This window comes from Crotalus tigris, unplaced genomic scaffold (assembly GCF_016545835.1).
Source record: "Crotalus tigris isolate CLP2741 ecotype Arizona unplaced genomic scaffold, ASM1654583v1 scf7180000019328.220996217465:2438092, whole genome shotgun sequence".
In the NCBI taxonomy this organism is placed as follows: domain Eukaryota; kingdom Metazoa; phylum Chordata; class Lepidosauria; order Squamata; family Viperidae; genus Crotalus; species Crotalus tigris.
The window spans coordinates 559,809-577,662 of NW_024097488.1; the positions used below are offsets into that span (position 1 = coordinate 559,809).

Here is a 17,854-nt window from a genome sequence, read left to right on the forward strand (position 1 = left end):
CAAGTTCTGTAGAGGATCATGTTGCCTGCCTGACCAAGACAAATGGTATCATCTGACTACTACAGTAGCCAGTGCTATGTCCCCCAAATATCCATATTGCAGTATAAATGACTGAAACTCAATTTGTACTGTTAGTATTTGTACTTAACTGAATGTGCCTGCTGCTCAGGAAGAATAAAAAGTTTACACTTGTGGTGATAGACCAGTACATATGAGGACCACCAGATTGGGAAATTGCTTTGATTCTTTTGTAATGTGTTTTCATCTCTAAAACATATCTAATATTTAATTTGTACAATGAAAACAGTAACTCCACTTATCTGTTTTGTCTAGCGTCAAAGCTTAGAGGACCTGCAGGACCCCCAGGACCACCAGGTCCACCAGGACCCCCAGGTATATACTTTCTATACATAATGTTTAAAAAATGAAGAGGAATTAGATTGTAAGATGAAGCATGCTTTAAGTTCTCCAATGGAAGCATGGCTTACCATATCTTAGAAATAAATTCAGTTGCTATTTCTGAGAAAAAAACCCAAAGCTAGAAGTTTTCTAGTTGTCCTAAACTTTATTTCTTAATAGTTGTAGTTTATTGTAGGCCTGATTCTCTCTCTCTGTGTGTGTATGTGTGTGTGCGTGTGTGTAATTCTATTTGGTAGAAGTGATAGTTGAACTGCTGTAATCCCAAATATCTTTGTAGAAGACCAGGCAGTATTTTATCTGAATTCAAGGTAATTGTTTTCTTTCCATTTAACAGGTGCCTTTGTTGAGGGCCCTCCAGGACCCCGTGGCCCACAAGGTAAAAAATATTTTCACAGAATCAACACATTCATAATGCTTTCAACACCTGTGCTAACTTCAAAGACAAATTGCAATCAATTCATACCAATATGTCATAAGCACACAATAGATGATTTCTCTGTTCTAGTTGCACTGGAATAGATTAATGAAGTCTGTAATCATAAAGTAATGAAGAAGTTATAATATGAACCCCAAACAGCAGAGCCAGGTGTACTTAAATGTGTTTTTTTAAATAAATATTTTATTAATTTTCTAATTTTACAATCATAAGTACTTAATAAGCAACGTGTTGTCTGGGTCTATTAGTAATTCAGTGGTACATATTAACTTTCTCAGTCTAGTCCAATAATACACTATCCAGTGCTTCCTTGGTCCTCTCTTCTTCTGGTAGTATGCATTTTTCCATACTGGGCAAATACAATTCTTGTTACTGTCAATATATATACAATTAAATATAGACATCTCCATCACATTTTTCTGGTATTATACATAATATTGATAGTATCAATTTATAATATCTTTTCTAGCCAAAATATATCTCAATTCCATTTGCAATTAAAATCCATTTATTCAATCAATATCCTATTTTTTCCCGCTTTTTTTTTAAATCCCATCAATGTTCAAAATATCTCTATTGCTTATGATTTTCTCATAATAAAATATATTTGGATAACCAAAAGCTTCCCTTATTCAAACCCTTTTAGAATTTTCATATTTCCCATCTCATAACAAAGTATAATATTCTAGTTGCAAATCCTATCCTTCTAATTATAATAATACTTTTATTTCTAACAGTTATCTATTTTCTTAGCTATATTCAAACATCTGTTTAGTAGTATAATATCCCATCTAATAAGTCAGAACCTCTATTTTCTTCAGTCTTACTCTAGCTTTCTTTCTTTTCCAAATAACTTTCCCAGTCAGTACATTTAAATCATCAAGTAGTTCGTCCTCTGTTTTTGTATATATTGTTTGGAATGAGGAAAAGAATTTGGTTGAAGTGTTTTTGGAAGAACGCTCAACCCATTTATATTCATTAAAAAGCCTTCATCCTTCTCTTTCAGTTTTTCTTTTCATTTCTTGTTTATCAATATTCAGCATTTCTTCTAACAGATTTATCATCCATTCGATCAGCTCTTCTTCCTTATCCTCAAATGTGTTCTGAGCTCTTGACAAGTACGATGTCTTTTCATTTCCGGTGTTATCATTGCATCTTCTAATTTTTCATTTGTCTGTATCTGTCTGTTAATTCCTTCCTTTAGGTCCTCCATCTTTGGACCTGTTTCTTCTAATTTTCCTTTTGTTTTCTGAGTTATTAGTTCCTCTTTTCAGTCATTGTCTGGATTTGTAAGTTTAGGTTAGAACAGTGGTGGCGAAGCTATGGCACGGGTGCCAGAGGCAGCACTCAGAGCCCTCTCTGTGGGCATGCGTGCCGTCACCCCAGTCCTAGGCCTTCAGCTGGGTTTTATAAAACCTTTTCACTTTAGGCCTCTGCTGCCATGTGCAAAAGAGAAAAAAAGGTTCAATCAGTCAATTTCAACTTCTCGCGGGGAAAAAAAGGTCTTGCAAAGTTGGAATTGATTGACTGAACTTTTTAGTCCTACCCAGTCTGCTGTTACCACCGCAGCCATGCCCACCCAATTGGCCACACCCAGCCAATGGACCACACCCACCTGGCACTCAACAATGCATAAATGGTTTTGGATTGCAGTTTGGGCACTCAATCTCTAAAAGGTTCACCATCACTGGGTTAGAAAATTGTTCTTTTATCTCATTTGAGTTATTTTTAGTCTCATCCTGAAGTAAAACAATTGTCTCTTGGATTGATTTCAACATGGAAAGAATTTCTTTCTGAGATTCATTAACATTTTTTGTTGATATATCATGCTGGGAGCTTTGGAGACAGGTGTTGAAGATGATTATTTACCATTTAAGGCTGAGTATGGAACACTCATTTTATTTTTGTATGTAGTCTTTATAATCCAATAGGGTCCCCAACCCAGATAAGCAGCTCAAGAGTTTTTATTTTTCCCTTTTCCCAGCTGCAGTCTGCAAAAGTGAAAGTGTCCAGGAACAACAAAGAGTCTTATCTGAGTCTGCGCTTCAAGTCGGGTTTCCCTTAGCATAATTTATTTATTTATTTATTTATAAGACTTATATACCGCTTTAAGTGCAAGCACTCTCTAAGCGGTGTACACCAGTAAGCAATGTATATATATACAATAAATTGTAGTGCCATAATTCTCCACTAGATGTCGTTAACACCGTCTTCCAGCTTTCCAAATCCAAGCTTATTTTGCAAACTTTAAAATATTTTTTCTTTAAAAAAGTCTCCAAATTTCAAAGCTATAGATCTGTATTAGTTCCAGATTGATCTTGTAATTTCCTGTTTTCTCCCAAAGCAATTAATTCATTGCTTTTCTTTTCCTGAGGGGACAGGGCAATAATTTCCCTTCGTTTTCTCATTGGGGAGGATTCTTTGCTTTGGGCATTCTTTTTTCCAGGAAAGTAGTGTTAGGGCCATAAAAAGAGGATAAAGTCTCACCAAGTTCCATCCATTGCTAGTTAGTGCTTGTCTTCGGTTGTCAGCAGCTTCTGACTGGCCACACAAATGTAGCCAGTCTTTCCCCTGCCGGTTTGGAGGGCTTCCTCAGATCCAGAAGAACGGCCGCCACCCCTCCACGATTGATGAGAGTCCCTTCCTTCTTTGTCTCTTCAGGGTGACTTTTGATCCTTTTTAGGGTCCCCAGCAGGGAAAAATCAAATGTGGAAGATAGAGCCCCCTCTTCCTGCTCCTGTTACACTGCGACATCAAACTGGAAGTCCTCCCTAATTGTCTTGAGCTGCCATAAAACAGTCACATTTCTATTGTACTTCCTATAAAAATAAATTGAATGATCTTTCATAGAGATGTATGTACTAATTAGCACTGATACATTCAAATATTTATATTACTTAGGAGAAGGCTTACCAGGCCCACCAGGAAGACCAGGTTCTTTTGTACCCACATCAGGTAGATATTTTCATTTGATTTAGAAGTTCCCATTCCCATCCTATACCAATTATTATTGCTACAATCCTGGAGCAACTATTATAAGTGCTTTGACACAAGTAAGACAAGCTTTACATTAACAAGAGACTTCTGACCAATAAAGAAAGCCCAGGATTCTGTACCTGTGTCTTGATTGTTGTTGAAAATCATAATGATGTTTTTTTATTACAGAAACCTACTTTGCTGGCCCACCAGGACCCCCTGGTCCTCCAGGTCCAAAAGGAGATCAAGGTGAGTAATTTGAAATCTGTTTCTTGAGTATAGAAAATGATTAGATTGGGAAAGCTGATGCTGCAAAGGTGCCAAAGCTACAATAAGGTAAAGCTGATTTTTAGCCTATGTAAAATCAATGTAAAACTGGCTGGCTGGCTGGCTGGCTGGATAGATGGATAGATGGATAGGTGGATAGATGGATAGATGGATGGATGGTTGGTTGGTTGGATAGTTGATGGAAGGAAGAAGGAAGGAAGGAAGGAAGGAAGGAAGGAAGGAAGGAAGGAAGGAAGGAAGGAAGGAAGGAAGGAAGGAAGGAAGGATGGATTACAATGATGGAACAAATGAAATGTTGCTTTTAACACTATTTATGTGTTGGTTATGATACATTAAGCAGATACTCCTTGAATCTAAGTGTTCATCTCATATCCAATGAAACAGGACCAGCTATTCTCAATATTCCTTAAATACCTTTTTTTGTGATTTATTTCACATAATATATCTAGATGTTAAATTTCAGAAGTTATTCTGATGATATGGTATACCTTGCAATGAGGCTGCACCCTATAACATAATTCAGCCTTCCCTTTTAGCAAAGAAGTTATCCCTTCCTTTCCTTCAGACATGTTTAATCTCAGGTTGTTGGCAGCTACTCAGGTCACTGCTACTATTTGATAGACTGGTAGAACCAGGTTCTCATCTAGATAGAATGTCACACTATTTGGCAGGAGTCATTAGTACAAAGTAACTGAATGTTCATGCATAAATATAGGCAACAGAAAATATGTCTACCCTGTAAACCATACTTCCTTAAGCACCATTAGTACCAACAAAAAGAATGGAAATTGAAACTGATGAGAAATATCTGTGCCAATAGCAGTGACGTTGGCCAAATAAATCCTGTGAGAGTGTCCTCTGCATAAGCATTGCAAGTCTAATAAATCTTTTCATTTGCAGGGTTGCCTGGCCCACGAGGATTCAAAGGTAATAAAAAAATGAGGGATTTCTTCATTGGATGGAATGAAAAGGCAGTAATGTAGTCATTGTCAAGTTAAATGATTGTTCAACTTTCTCATAGGTGAACAAGGTCAGCCAGGTCTCCCAGGAGCCTCTGTTCAAGGTGAGTCTAAATGTATGTTCCTTCCTTTCCAGGATTTTACAACTTAGTCCTTTACATGATTAGTGTAACTTGTAACCGATGACTTAACATTAGGTGATAATCTAGCATATTTTATATTGGTAAACCTGTGTTGGTAAATGTTGGTGCATAGTCAATAAGGAAATAAGCATATTCTGTCACCTTTAGGAGCATATCTGTATTGGAGGTATATCTTTTCAAATGTGGGCTTTACCTAAAACATTTAAGGCATACAACATAATGATACAACAATCTACATGCATAGTCCCAGTTCCCCTTCAATTCTTTTTGATTTCTTTCCATCTTTTTTAGCAGGAACTGGCATTGCTGTCCAAGGACCACCCGGACGTCCTGGACCTAAAGGAGACAAAGGTTTGTGCCAAGAGAGGCGGCACAGAGCACCTTATCAGAGTCTTGAATTCCAATTGGTAGAGACTGGTGCCTCTGATACTGTGTGAACATTCTCATTTGAAGTTGGCTGTGAAGTTTTAAAAAAAATAATGTTTAAAATGATATAAATAATTTTAGTTTCTCATTTGAGACTCTCATTTGGCTCCTATATTTTCTTCAATAGAACAATAAAGATTGTTCTATCCTGAGAAACAGAGTAATGGTGTTATATAAATGAAGAGTCATCTTTTGGAGTTACATAATGGACCATTTTGCTCTTCCCATTAATTTTTTTTTAGGTGATGCAGGTGTACCAGGAGCGCCTGGAATCCCTGGAGGAGGTAAGGAACCCTATTTTATTTAGAATATAAATTTGCATGCAATGTAATTCTTAACGATAAGGGATTCTGCAAGGGTAAATGCAATTTGAGTTTTAATTTCTCCAAGAAGTTTGTATGTGATTATCAGTGCCATACAACTCTACCAGGAAATACTATCCTGAAAGTGAACCACCCTGATTAGTCATATTCGTAATTTATCTAAACACCATGCCTTGAAAATAATGGTGGAGTTATTTTTGTACAGTAGCTGAAATAAAATTGAAAGACTCAATTTTGGAAGCTCAGAAGCATCAGCTTGCTATATAGAAAACCCTTACCCAGAAGTGAACTAAATAAGCAGTAGAATTACACATTCAAATTCATGACCATGGTCCTTGCTGGAATGGGTGGAAGAAAGACTGTGTTCTTTCACCAAATAAACACTGCAAATCTGGCCTAGATTTGCTTCATGTAATTGATCAGATTCAGATTAACCAAGAGGAAGTGCAAAGGGCTGATGCTCTGCACTGGCATACCGACATACCCAAATCTTTTCCCTATGATTGTTTTCTTTTTATCCCTTTATTTCCATGGGCACTTTAAGTAGGATAGGTAGGGGAAATTTATTTTTATTACTTATTATTAAATTTATTTACCACCCATCACATCGTGGTGCTACTCTGGCTCCTTACAAAAATGGACATAAATATAACAATAATGTGAATTATGAATATGAATGAAAAGATGGCTGTGGAGGGAATAGGATGCGTAGGGGAAATCCATTAAAGAGAACATCAAAAGCTATTATAAGTAAAAGCAACTTTTTTCTACAGCTGGATCCAGAATTTCTCAGGGCCCTCCAGGTCCCCCAGGCCCTCCTGGACCTCCAGGAATTGGAATTGGCTCAATGCAAGAGATCCAACAGTACGTCTCTGAGTACCTACAGAGTAAGTACATACACTGGTTTTACATGGCTTTCCAGAAAGCTATGCATTTTGTGCCCAGCAATCTATCCTACCCTACCTAAAACATTCATAAAGTTTGATGCTCTCTTCAGAGAAAAATCTCCTACATTGAACACCTTGAGATCAAAGGCAATTCTGACCACTTTCCTAAAGGATAAAAAAAAGTGGTAGTTTATAATCTCAGGAAGCAAGCTGTTCTAAAGTGTGAAGATCAAACTGGAGAATATCATTCCCTGACTCCCAACCTCCAGGATATCTTTAGACCTGGGTATCTTCTCCTGGCTAAATTATATACAGTGGGCAGATAGTGCCTGGAAAAAGGGCTCCTAGAAGTTGCATATGATATATATGATATCAGAGGTGGAAAAATTATACACTGTAATTTTTGAAAACGAGTGTCAGATGAGATTAGATTTAATATGGTCCACGCCTCTGCATTTGGAAAGAAAAAAACCTAGACAACCTATTTCCAAAAGATAGAGTAGCATATGTGTAGACCTGCCCTTTCTTGTTTTCATTTTCTCTTTACAAGCAAGATTTAAATGGGGAGGGGAGAATAACATTTAAAAATATGACTTTATCTCTAAAGTCTGAGAGCTGTAGTAAAGAATTTTACTCCCTTTATTACCACTTCCTTTAATACAAAGCATGGATTGAGTCATATTTTTTACAAATTCCAAGTCACAAACAACCCTTCCCAAATGTAGGTCCTTAGTTTTCTTTTGACAAGGAAAAGAGAACTGACTAAGAGAAAAATTTGTTTTCAAGTTTCTGTTTTGAAGTATCATTTTATCATGTTTCCTTTCCTAATTAGCAATTAGATTACACCTCATCTGCCAAGATTTCACTGTGGGATATGTATAACTTAAAGTACAGAAATGTTTTCCACAACATGCATTTCACAACAAGGATAATGATCCATTTATTTAATTGGTCTTGCTATATGATTCTTCCCAAGTGAGAAAAATATAAATTGATCTTCCTCTTATTTTGGTATCTTATAAATGCCTACAGACACAATTGGCATGGCTAGTAGTTAGAGTTACTGTAGATGGGTATAACAATAAAGGGCATCTTGTTGAGGAAAGATGAGCTGCACTTATATGCCACATAAACAATTCTTATAAGTGAAAAGAGCATGTCAGGAACTTAGAATCTGGATTCCTAAATACTCTAGTCAGGTTTTTCTTGAATCTGAGTTAGCAGCTAATTCTATAAGAATGCTGTGGAAAATTATCTTACAATTTCCCTAGATTATGCATAGAGAACTAATCCATCTCTGTAGTGATTTAACTTTGCTTTTTAAAAATTTTCTTATTAGGTGATAGTATTGGCCGTTACCTGATTGGACCACAAGGCCCACCTGGTCCTCCAGGACCTCCAGGAATCACCATTGGTGGCGAATCTTTGGACTATGGTGAATTGGCCCGTCGTGTTATGAGCTACCTATCCAGTAAGGCCCTCTTTTTTTTTATACTGAGTTTGCATTTCTTTATTCTTCATATTTACACATGAAAATACAGAACTGATCTGTCTGAGATATATAAATTATATGAGCATTACTACTACACTGAAGTTGTGTGGCTTGCTTCTTCTCAATGCCTTTAGTTGAATCCCGCCAGTGTCCTTTTTACATAGTGGAAGTTTATCAGGAAAGGAAATAATTTTAATGTGTTGAATAGATTATATTACCACACTGATGCACTTCTATCAGATAGTTTAGGTCCTGTTTTCTTATCATCATCTCCTTTCTTTGTTATATGTTGGAAATAATTGTACGTGTCTTAGTTTCTTTGTGAATTTACAGTTTATGTTTTTGAATATTTTTCTTTCTCTAGCTTCCAGCTCCAGCTCTTCTCTCTCTTCATTCTCCTCATCACTGTCTTATGAAAATCTTCTTGCCATGCTCCAGAGTAAGTAAATGCTCTAAGGCTAGTAAGTGGTTCATTGGCTTTTATTGCCATACATGTTAAAGAAATAGAGAAAGTGCTAAAAAGAACAAGATTGTCTCTGAATTATTTGGTGCCAATATCATACGTTACATCTATTGTAGACTTAGGCATAGTTAGAGCTTAACTAAATGGTTCTAAAAGCATAAGAACATTGCTGGATTAAGCCATTTTGTGTCACAAATACCCAAGTGGATGCATTAGAGAAGGCCACAAGGCTGGAAAGAGAGTGAGTTCCCTCTTCATCTTTTGTTTTCCAGCCTCAGTATTTAAAGTATGCTGCCTTTGATTGAGGAAGTAATAAATAGCTTACATTATCAGTAGCTTTGACATCCTGATTTTTCATGAACTATCCAGTTTCACTGCCATTACATTTATTGGCAATAAATTCTACAACTCTAGATTAACTGTAGGTAACGAAAACTATATTGTAGCTAACAAAAATTAACAAGTGCTATTTTCCCCCCCATTGGTCCTGAATTTCTCTGTATTTATTTTCAGTAGATAAATAGTAGACAAATTCTGTGAAAGAGGGAAACATATTTTTTTTCATGTTTTCCATGCCATGCTTTATTTTAAATAAGTACATATGTCTCTCTTTAAACTCTGTGGTATTTATCATTGCAGCATGAAATAATCTCCAAATGGATGTTGAGCTCACACAAATTTTATTTGGCTCAGCAAAATTCAATAAAATAAAACTTACAGAATTCACCAAATTTTCAAGACAGAGAGCAGGAAATATAAACAATATTGGATATACGAGAAACAAAATTAAACATACTGTATTTATTAAGTTTAAAGGATCATCACATTTCACATTCCTTTGTTTGAAGCTGAAGTACATCAAGCTATCTTATGTATAACAAGTCTAGTCCTAACTAAAAAAAACTAGAATCCGTGGAGAAAACATTTCTAGAAGTTGAAAAATATAAAGTGTGTTAAAGATGGCCAGAAAGCTACCTATAAATATTGCTGGTTTGGGAAAAACTGAAAACTCAGAAAAATAAACATTGCCTATTTTTTTTTTAATCCATTCTTTAGGAGAGGACATTCGATCATACCTTATTGGACCTCAAGGTCCCCCAGGTGCCCCTGGACCACCTGGACTGGGAGGAGACAGCTTAGCTTTGTCAATGGACTATGATGAGTTGACAAGACGTGTTATCAGCTACATGACAAGTAAACTCTTCTTTCATAACAAGCTTTATAACGCATAGCGATTCCATTGCATAAATGATTTTCTCAATTACACACCATGAAAGATAAATGGAAAGCTCTGTACTGTTCATTGTAATCCCATTAGAAAAGTCAATTGCCAGATACTCTGTAGGAACGTAATAATATCTCAACCAATTGTTGTTACCTGTATTTGTTACAGTATCAGTTTCTCTCACTATAATGAAGTTGTCCTAGGGTAACCAACATTGTGGAAACTATTTTGAGTTAGTTTGCAATATCAACAAAATAGACACTGGTCAAAATGTGTTCATGCATATTCCATATTTCCCATATACAGTATTTGGCAGGGATGGGGAGGGCACATAAAGACCATTATATTTGGATGAGACACTAATGTAATCGATCTGAAAGTATATTTATATATTTTAAGTATCTCTCGTAATTTACTGTTTACCAAAAGTATTGTAGAAAATACATAAAATCATTGATTTCAATTTGCACTAAACCATCCACTTGTGGATACATTTAATTTGCAGAATGGCTCTGGGAAGAGGGAAACATTGATCATTTGAATTTTTTTTCAGGATTTAAGAACCTGAGGCAGTTATTTTTAAATCTGTTTCCAAATGCCTTTCTCCTTCTCCATACTCCTTGTGCATGCATTCAATCAATTATTTTGGTCAGATCTGCATCTTCAGTATATGACTGGAATATATTCTTGGAATCAGAAAACTGAAGTGGTGATTGTAACCTTGAGACGCATCATCGAACTGAAATTTGACAAGTTATCAATGACTATAAGAGTTAAAGCAGCTTTTAGTTTCAATCATATATAGTTAACCACATTTTGAAAAAGAATATAAAGGTCTTTTCCCTCCTACAAGGGAAACCAGTCTCAGGTATGGCAAAATCGAGGCACATTTCGAAGTGTGCTTCAAGGCAATTGCTCCTAACTCTGTTGTAGTAGTCAAAGCAGGTTTTAAAGATAATAAGGAAAAACAGAATAACAGAGTTGGAAGGGACCTTGGAGGCTTTTAGTCCAACCTCTTGGTCAACCCTATACCATTTCAGACAGGAGGCTGTCCAGTCTCTTCTTAAAAGTTTCCAGTGATGGAGCACCCATAACTTCTGAAAGCAAGCGGTTCCACTGGTTAATTGGAAAGGAAATTTCTCCTTAACTCTAGGTTGCTTCTCTCCTTGATTAGTTTCCATCCATTGTTTCTTATCTTGCCTTCTGGTGCTTTGGAAAATAGGTTGAGCCCTCAAATATTGGAACACTGCTATCATGTCACCACTAGTCCTTCGTTTCATTAGACTGGACAAACCCAATTCCTGCAAAAATAGAATAGATGGTAGGAAATTGTTAGAGGATTTGAGATTTTAGTTTACTTTTATAACATTTCAAAATCATGAAAGGCTGATGTGGAGGCTTACTGTGTTTCCCTGAAAATAAGACCCAGTCTCTCTTTTTTTCCCTCAAAAGAGGCACTGGGTCTTATTTTCAGGGGGGGAATGTCTTTTACACTCACCTCCAGCACCGACAGCCCCACCCAGCCGGCCCACTTCTTCTGCAGCTGAAGGAGCAGCTTCATTCTGCAGCTGAGAATAGAGCCTGCATTTCGCAGTCAAAGGCCTTTCCGAAAGGCCACTGCAACCGAGAACCGAGCTATGGATTCAATCTGTAGCTTCAGAGGCCTTGCAGAATCAAGCTAAGGATTGAATCCAGAGCTCGGTTCTCTACTGCAGTGGCCTTTCAGAAAGGCCTCTGACTGGGAAATGCAGACCTGGAGATGCCGCAAAAGAAGTGGGCCCGTGAGGAGAGGCCTGGCTGCCAGGTAGGTGGGTGCAGGGTGCATGGGGCAGCTCTACCCCCCCCACCCCGCCCTAGCTTGATTTTTAGGTGTGTGCCTCACCCCAAAACTAGGGCTTATTTTTGGGGTAGGGCTTATATTAGACCCACCCCCCAAAATCAAGCTAGGGCTTATTTTCGGGGTAGGTCTTACTTCCGGGGAAACATGATAGTTAGTCCAATCATTTGTGATAAGAGTAAAATGCCTCCTGAAACTAATTTGTATCTTTTGTCCACATTCTATGATTAAATCAATATGAATGTTAGATGCATATATTTTATGAGGAAATATATAACATGGCTCCTTCCAGTTTTCTTACATAATTTCATTGCTTGTCTTTTATTATTTTTTTAGGTTCTGGAACTACTATTGGACTTCCTGGACCACCTGGTCCTCCTGGTCTGCCAGGAACATCTTATGGTGATATCTTAACTTTGCTTCAAGGTGAGCCTTGTCATCCTATCATACCATCCTAAAAAATCATCCTCATAGTTGAACAGCTGAAGGATATACATATTAAGATTTCCTCTCTTGATCTCCTTACAATAACTACAAGTCCATTATCACCCACCTTGAATTTGCCATCTTTGATTCTTTCTCTCTGCAGTTCAAACATCTAGGTTTCTGTTATTGTAATTGAAGCAGATAGCAGAAAATTCAGCTCCACCTCATTGATATGTTACATATTGCTAGAGAATAAGTTGAGTATTTAAGCCTATTTTTCACTTGATAATGGAAAATGGAAACAGCAAGGGACATATGTGAATGAACTATAAAAATGCTATCAGATATGGCATTTCCAGTATCGTATACATTCTTACAGGTTCCATGACTTCAGCATAAGAATGTGAGGTCCTGAAATATTTACCATGATATAGTGGATTCTTCTGTTCTAGCCTCATTTCCTTAAATGAAGAACTCCAACCTTTCTGATCAGACTGCTTAATTTTGTTGGCATAGTTGCCCAAATTAGCAGCAGAATTCTATAATTTGGAGTCAGAAACATGACTATCATAGTATGGTTGCTAAAATATTCTATAAAGCAACGAAAAAACCAACATCTCAAACAATTTTTAAAAAATGAAAAGTCCCATTTGTGTATGAGATGGCTTCATTCATTTTGCATCATCATTATTAAGAGTCTATGGAGATTCTCAGTCATCCAGGTCATGGTTGTCTCAAAGGCGCTTTTTCACAAGGCAACTGGACTTTCTTTTTTCTCTTTAAAGATGTTTTGCTTCTCGGATGAGGGATTCATTCAAGGATTCATCCAGTCAGAGCTGAAGAAGCTTCTTGGATGAGAAGCGAAACATTTTTAAAGAGAAAAAAGAAAGTCTAGTTGCCTCATGAAAAAGCACCTTTGGGATTATTATTAAGACCATTCCCCTTTAAAAAAATACACACAGCAAAAGATTGTCTATTCCTTACTCTATAGTCAACTAATTGAATGGGATAGTAGAGGAGTGTTTTTATCCATAGGCAACAGTGATTTTGCCCTGGTGGATATGTAAATGAGTATGAAGTGGTGTGTTTATATGTGGGTTGGAGAAGAGAGCAGGAAAAGCAATAAATCAGATGCTAGTATTATTTACTTGCTTCCTTTGTAATTTCAGATTCAGAGTTCAGAGGCATTGTGGGACCACCTGGGCCTCCAGGCCCCCCAGGAAGACCAGGTAGCTCTGTTTCCACCCTTACTGCAGAGGATATCTCCACATATCTACAAAGTAAGAAAAGTTGATATACGTTGTGTTTGGTTGGCTAGATCAGTATTTTTCAAATAGGCCAATTTAAGATGTGTGGATTTCAATGTCTAGAAGTTCCCAGGCAGAAAATTCCCAGCATGCTAGCTGGGGAATTCTAGAAGTTGAACTAGTTTTCCTGAAGTCAAGATTTTCAATTCTCAGGTTTAATCTGGTCCATCAGATCAGTACCTCTGATGCAAAAGAATTAAAAGAGAAAGAATTAAAATTAGCTGAGGAAATTCTCGAAGTTGAAGTCTACCCATCTTGAAAGTTGCCAAATTTGAAAAATGCTGGATTTAGATGCTAAGATATAAGGCTTCAGAAGAGGAAAAGTTTCTGTAACTTTATAGGGCAGATAAGATAATCTAGGATGGTGATAGCACAGAATTTGAGTTCTTAAAATGACCAAATAGTATAGTGGATAAATCAGTCTGGAAAGTCTACTCGGGTTTCCACTTAATTTTTTTAAAAGGTAAAAACTGCTAACAGAACTATATTGATATCTGTTTTAGGGCAGATCTACTTTTGTAAGAATTGCAACTGTCATGGCGTACAGTAATATTTAATGTTATTGTTTCAAGTGATAATTGATTTTTTTCTAGAAATTGTGCTTAGATGTAATTAATAGAACCCCATCTTGATTTCCCTTATCTCCAGACTGAATCAAAACATTTTAAGATAATTAAAAAATATGAAATATTGAAAATGTTGTGATATTGTTTAAGAAAAAAAGCCTTTTGTGTATGTGCTTTTAAGTCAGTGTTTGATTCCTAGAAACTGCCTCCAATTTTCTAGGCAAGATTTCAGAAGTGGTTTGCCATTGTCTACTTCCTGGATCTCAGAAAGAATGACTGGCCCAAGGTCATCAGCTTTTTTCATGTCTAGAACTCACGTCTTCCAGTGTCTAGCTGTCTTACCCACTACACCAAAGTAATCCTCAATACCTTTTTAGCAAATATTTATATGAAAATTACATTCTGATAAAATTATTGTGAGGAAATCCCTGTTTAATATCTGATTAAAATTAAGGCAGTAAGTTTGGAAGAACATATATATTTGCATGTTGTTGTTGTTGTTGTTGTTGTTGTTGTTAATTGCGAAGTCGTGTCCGACCCATCGCGACCCCATAGACAACGTTCCTCCAGGTCTTCCTGTCCTCTACCATCTTCTGGAGTCCATTTAAGTTCACACCTACTGCTTCAGTGACTCCATCCAGCCATCTCATTCTCTGTCGTCCCCTTCTTCTATTGCCCTCAATCTTTCCCAGCATTAGGCCCTTCTCCAGTGAGTCCTTCCTTCTCATTAGGTGGCCAAAGTATTTGAGTTTCAACTTCAGGATCTGGCCTTCTAAATAGCAGTCAGGGTTGATCTCTTCTAGGACTGACCAGTTTGAACGCCTTGCAGTCCAAGGGACTCGCAGGAGTCTTCTCCAGCACGATAGTTCAAAGGCCTCAATTCTTTTGCACTCAGCCTTTCTTATGGTCCAACTTTCACAGCCATACATTGCAACTGGGAAAACCATGGCTTGGACTATACGCACTTTTGTTGGCAGAGTGATGTCTCTGCTTTTTAGAATGCTGTCTAGATTTGCCATAGCTTTCCTCCCCAGGAGCAAGCGTCTTTTAATTTCTTGGCTGCAGTCCCCATCTGAGGTGATCTTTGAGCCCAGAAAAATAAAATCTGTCACTACCTCCATTTCTTCCCCATCTATTTGCCAGGAATTGAGAGGGCCGGATGCCATGATTTTGGTTTTCTTAATGTTGAGTTTCAAGCCAACTTTTGCACTCTCCTTCTTCACCCGCATCAAGAGGCTCTTTAGTTCCTCTTCACTTTCTGCCATTAGAGTGGTATCATCTGCATATCTTACGTTGTTGATATTTCTCCCGGCAATCTTAATTCCAACTTTTGATTCATCTGTTGTTGTTGTTGTTGTTAATTGCGAAGTTGTGTCCGACCCGTCGTGATCCCATGGACAACGTTTCTCCACGTCTTCCTGTCCTCTACCATCTTCTGGAGTCCATTTAAATTCACACCTACTGCTTCAGTGACTCCATCCAGGCATCTCATTCTCTGTCGTCCCCTTCTTCTATTGCCCTCAATCTTTCCCAGCATTAGGCTCTTCTCCAGTGAATCCTTCCTTCTCATTAGGTGGCCAAAGTACTTGAGTTTCAACTTCAGGATCTGGCCTTCTAAGGAGCAGTCGGGGTTGATCTCTTCTAGGACTGACCGGTTTGTTAGGGACAAGGACTCGCAGGAGTCTTCTCCAGCACCATAGTTCAAAGGCCTCAATTCTTTTGCGCTCAGCCTTTCTTATGGTCCAACTTTCACAGCCATACATTGCAACTGGGAAAACCATGGCCTGGACTATACGCACTTTTGTTGGCAGGGTGATGTCTCTGCTTTTTAGAATGCTGTCTAGATTTGCCATAGCTTTCCTCCCAGGAGCAAGCGTCTTTTAATTTCTTGGCTGCAGTCCCCATCTGAGGTGATCTTTGAGCCCAGAAAAATAAAATCTGTCACTACCTCCATTTCTTCCCCATCTATTTGCCAGGAATTGAGAGGGCCGGATGCCATGATTTTGGTTTTCTTAATGTTGAGTTTCAAGCCAACTTTTGCACTCTCCTTCTTCACCCGCATCAAGAGGCTCTTTAGTTCCTCTTCACTTTCTGCCATTAGAGTGGTATCATCTGCATATCTTAGGTTGTTGATATTTCTCCCGGCAATCTTAATTCCAACTTTTGATTCATCTCGCTCTGCCTTTCTCATGATGTGCTCTGCATATAAGTTAAATAGGCAGGGCGACAGTATACAGCCTTGCCGGACTCCTTTTCCAATTTTGAACCAATCAGTCTTTCCGTGTCCAGTTCTCACTGTTGCTTCTTGACCCGTATATAGGTTTCTCAAGAGACAAATGAGATGGTCTGGTACTCCCATCTCTTTAAGAACTTGCCACAATTTGTTGTGATCCACACAATCAAAGGCTTTTGCATAGTCAATGAAGCAGAAGTAGATGTTTTTCTGGAACTCCCTAGCTTTCTCCATGATCCAGCGTATGTTGGCAATTTGATCTCTAGTTCCTCTGCCTCTTCGAAATCCTGCCTGTACTTCTGGTAGTTCTCGATCCACATACTGCTGGAGTCTAGCTTGTAGGATTTTAAGCATAACTTTACTAGCATGTGAAATGAGTGCAATGGTGCGATAGTTTGAACATTCTTTGGCATTGCCTTTCTTTGGAATTGGAATGTAAACTGACCTTTTCCAATCCTGTGGCCACTGTTGAGTTTTCCAAATTTGCTGGCAAATTGAGTGTAGCACTTTTACTGCATCGTCTTTTAAGATTTTGAATAGCTTAGCTGGAATACTGTCACCTCCACTAGCTTTGTTGTTGCTCAGATTTTCTAAGGCCCATTTCACTTCACATTCTAGGATGTCTGGTTCGAGGTCAGTGACCATCTCATTGTGGTTATCTGGGATGTTAAGCTCATTCTTGTATAGTTCTTCTGTGTAGTTTTGCCATCTCTTCTTAATCTCTTCTGCCTCTGTTAGGTCTCTGCCATTTTGGTCCTTTATCATGCCCATCTTTGCATGAAACGTTCCCTTCATATCTCCAATTTTCTTGAAGAGATCTCTGGTCCTCCCTATTCTGTTGTTTTCTTCTATTTCTTTGCACTGTTCATTTAAGAAGGCATTCTTATCTCTTCTAGCTACTCTCTGGAATTCTGCATTCAATTGGGTGTATCTTTTTCTTTCTCCCTTGCCTTTCGCTTCCCTTCTTTCTTCAGCTATTTGCAAAGCTTCCTCAGACAGCCATTTTGCTTTCTTGCATTTCTTTTTCTTTGGGATGGTTTTAGTTGCTACCTCTTGTACAATGTTGCGAACTATTTGCATACTCAGAAGTAAATTCATTGAGTTCAGTAGGACATAATCCAGAATATAATTGAAGTCATAGTATAGTGGTACTTCAGTATTCAATTAGTTTGAAACTCATTGAATTTGATACTCAACTCATTTTGACTGGAAATTTTTTCTGATACTTGTCATTTGTTTGATACTCAACACACAATCTAGAACTTGTCAGTGTTGGTTGCCTCATGACTTGCTATATTTTCCAGCCAAAACAAAGGGTGACATGTTAGTCACGCAATAGCTCTTGCCCTGTGCACATCCTTTTTGTGTATTTTCTGCTTTTTTTCTCATCAATACAGGTAAAGTGAAGTTTTTATTTTATTTATTTTTATTTAATCTGAGTATCCAT

At 37.7% G+C, this 17,854-nt stretch overlaps 1 protein-coding gene across 4 annotated transcripts in view; it reads left to right on the top strand.

The window, feature by feature from the left end:
* The window catches only part of COL17A1 (collagen type XVII alpha 1 chain), a 72,506-nt gene that overhangs the window by 42,859 nt on the left and 11,793 nt on the right, over nucleotides 1–17,854 (top strand). For 3 of the 4 annotated variants that reach the window (XM_039361647.1, XM_039361648.1, XM_039361650.1), the window contains 14 exons: nucleotides 334–393; nucleotides 755–796; nucleotides 3,758–3,811; nucleotides 4,022–4,081; nucleotides 5,021–5,047; nucleotides 5,142–5,183; nucleotides 5,514–5,573; nucleotides 5,891–5,932; nucleotides 6,745–6,858; nucleotides 8,198–8,329; nucleotides 8,715–8,789; nucleotides 9,870–10,007; nucleotides 12,212–12,301; nucleotides 13,471–13,581. In XM_039361647.1, coding sequence (XP_039217581.1) covers nucleotides 334–393; nucleotides 755–796; nucleotides 3,758–3,811; nucleotides 4,022–4,081; nucleotides 5,021–5,047; nucleotides 5,142–5,183; nucleotides 5,514–5,573; nucleotides 5,891–5,932; nucleotides 6,745–6,858; nucleotides 8,198–8,329; nucleotides 8,715–8,789; nucleotides 9,870–10,007; nucleotides 12,212–12,301; nucleotides 13,471–13,581 — 1,047 coding nt within the window. The remainder of the gene's footprint in view (nucleotides 1–333; nucleotides 394–754; nucleotides 797–3,757; nucleotides 3,812–4,021; nucleotides 4,082–5,020; nucleotides 5,048–5,141; nucleotides 5,184–5,513; nucleotides 5,574–5,890; nucleotides 5,933–6,744; nucleotides 6,859–8,197; nucleotides 8,330–8,714; nucleotides 8,790–9,869; nucleotides 10,008–12,211; nucleotides 12,302–13,470; nucleotides 13,582–17,854) is intronic. The other variant, XM_039361649.1, reaches the window with a different exon arrangement.